Source organism: Chiloscyllium plagiosum, chromosome 9 (assembly GCF_004010195.1).
Source record: "Chiloscyllium plagiosum isolate BGI_BamShark_2017 chromosome 9, ASM401019v2, whole genome shotgun sequence".
Lineage (NCBI taxonomy): Eukaryota > Metazoa > Chordata > Chondrichthyes > Orectolobiformes > Hemiscylliidae > Chiloscyllium > Chiloscyllium plagiosum.
The window spans coordinates 55462056-55473143 of NC_057718.1; the positions used below are offsets into that span (position 1 = coordinate 55462056).

An 11088-nucleotide genomic window follows, 5' to 3' on the forward strand; every position below is an offset into this window, starting at 1 on the left:
TTCTACTTCAGGGGTTACGGGAGCTTCCTGGTAATTGTCCAATAGGTTCCACTATGTTAATCTTAGGAATAAAGATTTTCACAAGGAGCAATACCCTTGTTTCTTTCATTAAAATTGGCAATACCAGCAGTTTACTCCGCTCCCCTTTTTCATGAGATTTGGAAAATTCGGAAGCGAGCAACCTTTGTTCAAGTACACGTGCACCAGTAGCTTTCTGCTACCTATTCAAGTTATCACATAAAATTAGAAATCAAGTATTAGCACTAGCTTTATTAAGCATTCTGATCATTATCATTGGGCTTGCTCCTCCATATCCAGATACATTCAATTTGAGCTTGGATCAATGGCTGATCATTTGGAGTTAAAATCCTGCTTTTTTTCCCCCCCCCCCCTGCTACTGTAAGAGTCCTATTGTCTCTTCAACTATTTCCTGTTATAACATGAATCCAAGTTAGGACGTTAGTTACCCACATAATTAAATACACTGTGCTGCTGTCCAGACAACCTTTTCTCATCAATTCATAGACATCCATAAATACCTGAATGTACTGTAACTCGCATCCATTGTATTTATCAATACATAAAATTCATACACCAAAGTTAAAATTTTCAGTGCATGTAGAATGCAAAGCCTCTGGTGTGTGTTTGGTCTCAGTCTCTTTTTGGACTGCATTAAAATAGTGATTAATCTGTTATCTATTTAATTCAGGTGTCTCAGACAATTGAAACAAACGAGATGGTGAATGGTGCTACTGAACAGAGAACCAGTTCAAAAGAACCCAGCCCTGCAGCTTCGCCAACTTCAGATCGCAAAACTAAGACCTCACCTTTGCAGGCTCAATCTGCTACTTTACCTGTTAAGTCACAAGAAACTCCTTCAGCACAGATGGAAGGATTCCTACATCGCAAACATGAATGGGAAACCCACAACAAGAAAGCATCAAGCAGGTGTGTCATTTTCTCAAGTACACACAAGTATGTGAAGTTGCTTGAATCGAGGCTGTCTAATGCAATTCCTTTTTAATTTATTCAGATTGTGAACCCTTCTTTGTTTGGCTTGCACCTCTAGTAGTAAAGAGAGAAATTTGTTCTCGGGCCTTCTCAATTCTGCCCACAATTTCCTGCCTTAGGCCTTGATCTTTTGTTTCTTCTTGTATCTCTGTCTATTTTTCTAGCTGCGTAATGTTTGAATGGACAGGCCCCTTAAATTATTTTGCGTGATCTGTATCTTTGAGGTAACTTACAGGCCAACTTGTGCAAACTTGCATGGAATCTTTCAGGTCATGGCTGTAAAATCTATTCTGTCGTCTTCACCTGTAAGCAGGAGTGTTTAGCACTGGTTGTTGTATCGGCTGTACTGCATTGCAACACAGCAGTTATTTTGAGTCATCATTTAGTACTGTAGTAATTCAATAGGCATATTAAGGACTTCTACAGAATGCAAAAAACATTGAGATATGTTAAAGTTATTTTTATATAGTGTAAAAAGTGGCCCATGTAGAGATAATTTTTAAGAGTTCAAACTGGTTTTGGGAAGAGGATCTGATTTGTGCTATTTGGTAGGTATACAGAGGGTTTTCAAAATAGGTGTTAACTAATCAATCTCAGTAAAATGTTCAACATGGAGAATTCCTTTGTGGTTTACTAAGTAAACACAAAGCTAGGAACATTACTCAACCAGATGAAGTCCCGAGTTCAATACTCAAGCTATTCCAAGCCAATTGATATTCCTCAGATTAAATGGATCGAACAGTTGAAGTTACGAAGGGGACAGTCTGCCATGGAAACAGTGTGAAACCCTGGTATGGATGTTCCATAAATCTGAATTGTGTTTGGCTGTTGTATAATAGTTAATGTCAGTATTGAATTCACAAGGAGAATTGACTGTTTGAATAAAACACTCATAGGCTTATCGAATCCAGGGAAAATAGTACTTAGAATCTGAGTTTGATCCTTAAGAGAAAAGTAGAACATCTTAAATTTAACATTATGGCATTGATTGTGTAAATGTTGATATCTTATATAACTGTAGGACTATTAATGAGAAATTTTATTTTTTTTCAGATCTTGGCACAATGTGTATTGTGTGATAAACAATCAGGAAATGGGCTTTTATAAAGATGCAAAGAATGCTAGTTCAGGTATCACGTATCATGGTGAGGTTCCAATTAGCCTAAAGGAAGCACTCTGTGAAGTAGCTGTTGATTATAAGAAGAAGAAGCACGTTTTTAAGCTAAAGTAAGTACTTTTTTCTTTGTCCCTTTTTGTGCTATACTCAACACATGAAACGTGAAATGTATATCTTTCAAATCCATTCTAAAAGATCATAAGCTGTAGAAACAGAGTAACCCATTGAGTTTGCTCCACACCTTGAGATCACAGCTGAACTAATAATTCTCAAATCCACTTTTCTGCCTTTCCTCCATGCCCTTGATTCCTTTACTCATTAAAAAAACTATATCTCAGCCTTGAATATACTTAATGACCTTTCCTCTACAGTCCTCGTTGGTAAAGAATTCCATAGATTCCATAACCTCCAATGGAAGAAATTCCTCCTCATCCATTTTTTAAATGGGAGACCCCTTATTCTGTGATTATGCACTCGGTATCACAAGGAGAGATGTTCTTTCCGTATCTATCCTGTCAGGTCTCCTAAGAATGTCATATGTTTTAATAAGGTTGCCCTTCATTCTTCTAAACTCCAATGAGGACAGGCCCAAACAAATGAACCCTATTCTCATAAAACAGACTCTATATTGGGATCAGCTTTGTGAACTTTCTCTGGACTGCCTCACATGCTAATGTAAATTTCCTTAGAGATGGAGCCCAGAACTGTTCATGGTATTCCTATTGTGGTCTGATTAATGCAATGTACAGTTTTAACAAGAAATCTCTATTTTTATCCTCTATTTCCTTTGGAATAAAGGCCAACATTCCATTTTCCTTCACTAGTAACTTTTGAACATGGATGCTAGTTTCTTGTGATTGATGCATGAGGACTCCCAAATCTTGTGTACTGCAGCTACCTTAAGGCTTTCTTCATTTAAATAATATTCAGCACTTTTATTCTTCTTGTCAAATGCATAACCTTGTTTACCCACATTATATTCCATTTTCCAAGTTTTAATCCACTTGCCTTCCCACCTTTTTATTTGTCATCGGTAAATTGGGCTTTGGTACATTCACTTTTCTCACCCAGGTCATAGCTTTTCATGACTTACAGATTGCCATGCCTTATCCCAATTCTGTCTTCTGGTAGTTAGCTAATCCTCCATCCATGCCATTATACTACCTCTAACACCATGAACTCTTACCTTATTAAATAGCCTAACATGTGGTATCTTATCAAACATCTTCAACGATTCAAAATATATTACAGCCACTGTCTCCCCTTTTATGTATCCTACTTCCTACAACCTCAAAAATTCTAATAAATTTTTCAAGCATGATTTCTACTATATGAAACCATGCTGTTTGTATTATGTATTTCTAAATACTCTGCTATTACATCCTTTATAATAGACTTTAATATTTTCCCAATAACATACAGTTACAAGATTCTTGCAACCTGTGCTGACAGAAGTGGATGCAATGAGGATGAACAAACTGACCACAGCTGTTCAAGTGGGCGGAGGAAATAGATGTGTTGTTGTAATGGTAATGGGCAGGAGTGCTAAGGAACAGTAAGAAGGATAAATATTGGGATTTGCAGCATGAGCGTAACTTCCGAAGACTGTGCCTGCCCCGTGCCAAGATTAAGGACATCTCCTTCCTGCTGGAGAAGAACTTGTAGTGGGAAGGTTGTGGTCCAGTAGTCATCATCAAGTTGGTACCAATAATGATGTTAAGACAAGGCAGGAGGTTTTGCTGAAAGATTTAAAATAGTTTGGAGCCAAACTCGAAAGTAGAACTTCAAAGTTAATAATCTGTGGATTACTACACAAACCATGGGTAAACTGGCAGATGGTTTAAAGATATGTCAAGAATCTAAATATGTGGTTCAGAGATCGGTGTGGGTGGGTGGAATGGTTTTCAGGCTATCAGGTACTAGCACCGGTACTGGGGTAGAAAGGAGCTGTTCATGAGATGGACTTCACTTGGGACCAGTGTTGTAGTGAGTCCACTAGCTAAGGCAATAGAGAGGGCTTTAAACTAATGAGGAAGGGACTTGTTTGGGAGAAAGAAAGTGTAGCCTTACAAAGCCAGAAGATATGGCAGCATTACAGGGCATCTATTTGGATTGTGATACCCAGTGTGAGACAGGAAGGGATAGATTGAACAAACTTCAAAAAAACAGCAGTAAATTGGGTCAGGGAGAAAAATGCTAAGAAGATCAAATTAATTTTATCTCTTTACTTGAATTCTTGTAATATTTAGTACAAAATAAATGAAATAATGGTGCAGATCAAGGTTAATGGGTATGATTTTATTGAAGTTGTGGAGACATGGTTACACAGAGATCAATATTGGAAAGTAAACACTCAGGGATATGTTAAATTTGGAAAGAGAAGCAGGTTAGCACCGGATGGGTTAAGTATGATAGCAAGAAATAATCTTAAATCAAAAAATATAGAATCCATATGGTTGGGGTTAAGAAATTAAAAAGGGTAAGACACTGGGAAGAGTTGTCTATGAGCCCTCCTAACAGTAGCTGTGCAGTATGATAGAGAAGGAAATAATGAGGATAAGTTAAAAATACATTATGCTAATCCTAGATGACTTTAATCTTCATGTAGATTGCAGTAGCCAGATTGGCAGAAATAGCCACAAAGAAGAATTCAGTGTATATATTTGGGGCAGTTTCCTAGAACAATATTTGTGGACCCAACGAGGGATTAAGCTGTTTTGGATCTGGTGATGTGCAATGAGATGGGTTTAATAAATGATGTCAGTGTAAAATATCCCTGGGAAACAGTGACAGTAGCAGAATTTTACATTCAGTTTGAGAGGGATCAACTTAGTTCACAAACGACGATGCTCAGCTTAAATAAGGATAATTACAAAGAAATGAGGGCAAAACTGGCTGGAGTGAATTAGGAAATGAGTTCAGCAGTAAAGAAGATTGAGGAACAATACCAGGCATTTAAGCAAATAGTTCATGGCTCACATAAAAGATATGTCCCAACTGAGAAAGAAGGATTCTATGAAAGGGAGAAGCCGACTATGGTTCACAAGGGAAGCTAATGATAGCATCAAATTGAATGAACAAATATACAATGTGGTAAAGTTTAGTGGTAAGCTGAAGGACTGGGGAAGTTTTAAAACTGACAGAAGACAACCAGTAAAAAGAGGGAGAAGATAAACTGAGGGCAAACAGCAAGTAATATTAAGACTGACAGCACGATAAAAAGGGACAGGTGGAAGTGAGCACAGACCCATTACAGAATAAGGTGGGGAAATAATAATGGGGAACCAGGAGATGGCGGCAGAGTTGAATAAATGCTTTGCCTCACTCTTCACGTAGAAGACACGACGAGCATCCCAAAATTACTAAGTAATCAAGGGGCAAAAGGAGGAGTGAAAATAAATACAACAGCTATCATTAGAAAAGAAGTGTGAGGGAAACAACAGAATGTTCCTATTGGATAATTAACTCCTGAAAGAGAAAATAGGACAACATTTTGGGTGTTGCTTGAATATAATTTTCAAGTCATAGATAAAATAGTTAGAAGATGTAATACTAAGAAGTAGCAAAGCAAAGTTAGCCAATTTTTAATCATGTTGAATTGTATCCGAGCTGAATTAGCAATGGTAATGATTACAAATGAAATGCAGCCAAATCAGGTTCCTATTGAACGTCACTATGAGACAAAGTTACTGTGTTTCCTTCACACAGATTTGCAAAAAATTGCTATCAGGAACTTGAATTATTTGTATAAATTTCCATTCAAACTGATTCTTATTAGTCTTTCGATTTTTTTTTTAGAGATTCTAGGAACTCATTGCATCCGTCCATGATATTTACAATACCTGGTTCATATAGATCAATTTGTAAACTACTAATTGGTCAGACATGTTTACCTGTTGTTTCAATAATATAGTCTCTTCATTGATTTGAGTGAAACAGTCCATTCAAGTAGTGCTTTGCAACAGTGTGATGCAAATAGAGTTTTTTTACTGTAATTTCCTCTCAAAGTTGAGTTTGTACCATGGTATCGAACTACAGATGGCCGATACCCCTTAATACTTTGTGCCATTACTGCGAGAGCCTCAACAATGACGTCAGTTAACAAGCTACTGAGACCAAAAGGGTCAGCCGATCATTTTGCCTACTATCCAACCATAAATGCTTGCATTGAAGGCTAGATAATGACCTAAGTACCCTAACATTTTAATTGCCTTCCCTACCTTAACCCTAAGGCAGTTTCTACCTGTGCTGTGGTCAACAAGTTCGTTTCAGCTTGAGATTAAATCTATAATCTTTTTAGTAGGCAGGGCTGTTTATAATGGATAAGATGCTGGGCAGGTTCATCAATTACTGATATAGTGAAGATTGAAGAAAAGTGATTAGAAATTAGCATTTAGTACATGATTCTGCATTTCTGTTTCACCTATAGGGTCAATTGTGTGCAAAAATGACTAAACATTTCTAATGGATGCAATTTTAAAAAAAAAATTCAAGCATTAGCTACAAAAGATATATATAATGCAGTCTATTATCTATTCCACCTTACGTCCCAAAGATGATATTGGGTATGCTTGCTTGAATGGTGTTTGCTGGTTTCTCACCAGCAACTATTCTTTGTATGTACAGTTTCTGGATTAGTGGTGCTGGAAGAGCACAGCAGTTCAGGCAGCATCCGAGGAGCAGTAAAATCGACGTTTCAGGCTATTCATGATGAAGGGCTTTTGCCCGAAACGTCGGATGCTGCCTGAACTGCTGTACTCTTCCAGCACCACTAATCCAGAATCTGGTTCCCAGCATCTGCAGTCATTGTTTTTACCCCTTTGTATGTACAGTGTCCAGTAGCTCACCAGTTGATTGTGGGAGCATCCTTCTCCCCTTTATCCTTTTCAAAACATCCACAAAAACTAAACAGTTTTTTCTGTTAGTAGTTAGTGGATGAAACCAGTAACTATGGTATGGTTAGTTTTATACTGTGACAGAACCAAATGCAAGTAATGTGTTTTTCTCGTTAAACACAGGCTGAGCGATGGCAATGAATATCTCTTCCAAGCTAAAGATGATGTAAGTTTCTAAATTAGTCAAGGACAAATTTAAGCATTTATTATTTTGTTTGCATTTCATTATTCAGGTTATTTTTATTTCCCCAATAATACATTCCTGAATCTTTGATGCGTGAATAAAGTTTTACAGTGTTTAATTGTGTACAAACTCTCTTGTTTCTTAATTGTAATTTTTGCTAAATGTTCAAGGTTCAGTGTAATCTACTTTGTCCAGTCATGGATCCTTTATTTGTTTATGCATGAAGCAAACTTTTGATGAAGGGTGCCGTTAAGACTGAATCTTTTTTTTTCTGCATTTTGATTGTGGACCAAAATGGGAAAAGGACTTTTTTTTTAAATTATTGAACATGATAAATGCAACTTACTAAAATTCATTGTTAGTGTTGTTTATGCTACTGTTTGTTTGACCGGTCTGGTTACAGACAGGCTGGCACCAGGGGTAGATACAATCATTAGAAGCTGAAACCACATCTGCAGCTATAAGAGAGATTATTCTCTTCAAAGAAGGGTGTTTGTTAAGCTAGATATGCTTGCACAAACAGCAATAAGTATCTGCATCTTGCTTCTGCAGAAGTCACAAGGCAGAATCATGAGGGTGTATACCAAGAAATAACTAACCGAAAAGGGAGGTGGTCAACTGGTAGAAACAGATGTATCGACATGACAGTTGCAATTGTCACGCACATTGGGAGTTAATATGAACAAGATAACCAAATAAGACCCAGTGTTGCGTCAGCAAAGTAATAAGACTCAGCTATCAAGGCGGGGCGGGGGGGGTTGCACGCTAACAACAGTTAGATGTGGTAAGCCGATTAGATTAGCAGATGCACAGAACAATACAACTGTCACATATGAGGTAAAAGGGGAGGTACAGAGAGGCTCATAGAAAACTATATAAATGTGCAATAAAATTATTCAGAAGTGTCCCTACTTTGTGGTCACCCGGGCTTGCAAGAACGTATGAATAAAGACTGCTTCAGAATTAGACTCGGACTGAAATTATTGAACAGTGAGCTTCATTTCTCACAACTTTGAGGATCAAAGATTGGCATCAGTAATGACTGGTGATTACAAGCTGATCCATAAAACCTTTTTCTTGTTAGTCTTAAATTTGAAAGGTTGGAAAATGTGTGTTTGAAGGGAAGGCAAGTAGACAAGGTAAGGATGTCATCCATAGATGATAGCTACTCCCAGGATGACTTCTCAAATCAGAAAGTACTAGGGGTGGAGGAAAAAAATCAAAAGCCAAAGTTATTTTCTTTGTCACAAGGTGGGTCACGTTTGTCAGAATGCCAGAAATTGCTAAGTTATCAGAACTTGTAAGAATGAGTCAAAAAAAGAAACTCAAAAGGAAAAGGCCACAGCTGAAACTGTAGCTGTAACTGCACTGAAGAGAGAGGAGGTAAACACTGCTGAGATTATATGGGTCAGATGACAGACTAGCACTGGGGGTGTGTACAAAATGAGTCCTGGCTGGCAACAAATAGCTAATTGTTTCGTGGAGATGTGATCAGTTGTAGATGACAAATTGTCTCTCTGCCAATAACTATGTGGTTGGTTCCTGGGTAGCTGGACAGCTTGAGGATGTGAACAATATTGCCAAAAGCCATTGGTTCCCCAGAAGGGGAATTAGTGTGTCTCTGCAATAAAAGTAAGTGAAGCTTGAAGAAAGCCAGTTATTTTCTCCCATCAGTCGGTGTAAGCTGTTGGTTTTGATGAATAAGTCAGACACTTAACAATTTGTGGCATAGTTGCTCTCCAAACATGGCAAGGAAGTGAAAGTATCTGGAAAAGAGAGGTCGAAGAACATCAAGGCCATTAAAATGCCTTTGCAGATTTTCCTTCCACCCATAACACTTTTTTTCTGTCTGTGTTTGTCTATATGTTTGTCTAAGGAAGTGTTTTATAAGAGATTTAAAATTATAACTCCTACAGTTACATGTCAACAGTCCTAGTTGTTTATCTGCAGCTAGGGTTAAATTATATATAATAAATAGCTAATGTTGTTAAGACAGAAAGCTGGTTTTCCGTTTTCCTGGCTTTACAAAGTAAGATAATTTGCACACTTTGATAAAATCTTTAACTTTTGTGATGATGCCTGGAATAATGGACTTGATTTCCAGCATCCTACCCCAGTGAGACAGTACTATAAATATTTTAACTTGGTGACAACCTCATTTTTTAAAACAGGAGGAAATGAACAGCTGGATTCAAGCTATCACCTCGACTGTGTCTACAGACAAGAGTGAGGCAACTCCAAGCAGTCAGAGTACCCCAGCAGCTAGTCGTGCACAGACCCTACCAGCCAGTGTTGTCTTGACTGGGGAATCCAGCCCTGGGAGACGAGAAAAAGACAAAGAGAAAGACAAAGAGAAGAGATTCAGTCTGTTTGGCAAGAAGAAATAAAGCAGCTCAACAGCCTTCGTTTCTTTATCAACAAAACTCCAGCATGAGCATTTAGAACCAGTGCATTATACTTTGTGCCTCATGTACCTCAAGCCAGTTAGTTTTAATTTATGGAGATCATCAAAGAGTTGCTTAATCTCTAGAATGTGAGGTGCATTTGGCAGTTTTCATTTACAATTAAAGGGCCAGTTGTTGATGATTTATATGTAGTTTAGGATCCAAATATCTAAATTTCTCCTCAATTTTGTGAGGCTGTCTTGGAAATAAAACAACTTACATCCATGTGCTACTGGAATGCAAGGCAGCAATGCTTTTGAAATCTTTTATTGTGCACATGGAATATGGATTAAAAAGATCCAAAATACTTGTCCAACTCCATTTATCAAAGTTGCTATTCCTGAGTCTTGGCTAGTAGAAACTTCCATTTTACATTTATTTAAAACGTATATTGTATCATCTTTGCTATGACAAAAGGCAAATGTGCATTAATTTGCATTTTAACTAAATAAAAATCATGTTAGCCTGGCAGCAGATATTAACAGAAACTATTGGGTTTTTGTGCAGCAAGCGTGAATAAAGAATGTTGGTATATAAGAATGAATTAGTATACTGATTCACTTTTAAATAATCTGTAATTTTAACTTCCTTTTTTGTTGCTCAGTTGCATTATACTGTATGTTTCAAATAATTCTAGTACAAAGTATAAAACCTTAGATGTATATTAAAACCTTTCAAAGCATTGATGTTAAGTGTTGAAGTGGGGATTCATTATCTGGAAAAGTAATGTTACTCAAATGGTTATTTGCTTGTTGGCTAAAGCACTGTGTCATAATTTTGCTATATTATCTTACTATTTGATACATAGTGTGTATTTCTGTCATTGTAACTATTGTAATGAAAAATTCATCTTACTGCACAATCAGGATACATAATAGGAATGAATCCTTGCAAAAACTGGGCCTGTAGTCAAATAGTACAACAGGCTTTCCGTTGTATGGGACTGCACCTGTAGAGTTTTACCCTATCTGTTAAAATGTGCGATGTCATTAAATGCTTTTAAAACTTATTGTGCCATGGGTATTCTTGTATAAGTTTCAATAAACCTTCCTGTTTTAGAGCTAAATGTGGTTTGTGTACACTGTAGAAACCTTTGCCTCAATATATATCGTTTCAGTGTTCAACTGCTGTATGTAATCACCAAATTCATTACTTCGGAAAGGTTCTTACCAACTTACACCCAGCATTGAACCACAGCAGTTTAAATGCAGGGCTGAAATGATTGGCAGCAATATGTATTAATCCAAACTGGCTAAGATTGTGTGCACAAAATTTTATTTTTCCATACCAGTTTTCCTTGCATTTCTGAGGGTGCCTAATATTGCCAAATTACAGGTGGATTTATCTTGTTGGCTGTACTAGTTTATAATCCAATCTAAACCAAATCCAAAATTTTACATGGCTACTTTAATTAGCTAGGTGTTAATATCCTATCCA

General features: G+C 37.1%; 1 protein-coding gene across 3 annotated transcripts in view; it reads left to right on the top strand.

Moving 5' to 3' along the window:
* sptbn1 (spectrin, beta, non-erythrocytic 1) overlaps positions 1–10717 on the top strand; it is a 290620-nt gene extending 279903 nt beyond the window's left edge. For all 3 annotated transcript variants that reach the window (XM_043695960.1, XM_043695961.1, XM_043695962.1), the window contains 4 exons: positions 710–948; positions 2065–2238; positions 7147–7189; positions 9379–10717. In XM_043695960.1, the coding sequence (XP_043551895.1) occupies positions 710–948; positions 2065–2238; positions 7147–7189; positions 9379–9594 (672 nt within the window). In that variant the 3' untranslated portion in view covers positions 9595–10717. The remainder of the gene's footprint in view (positions 1–709; positions 949–2064; positions 2239–7146; positions 7190–9378) is intronic.
* Positions 10718–11088: the final 371 nt, after the last annotated feature.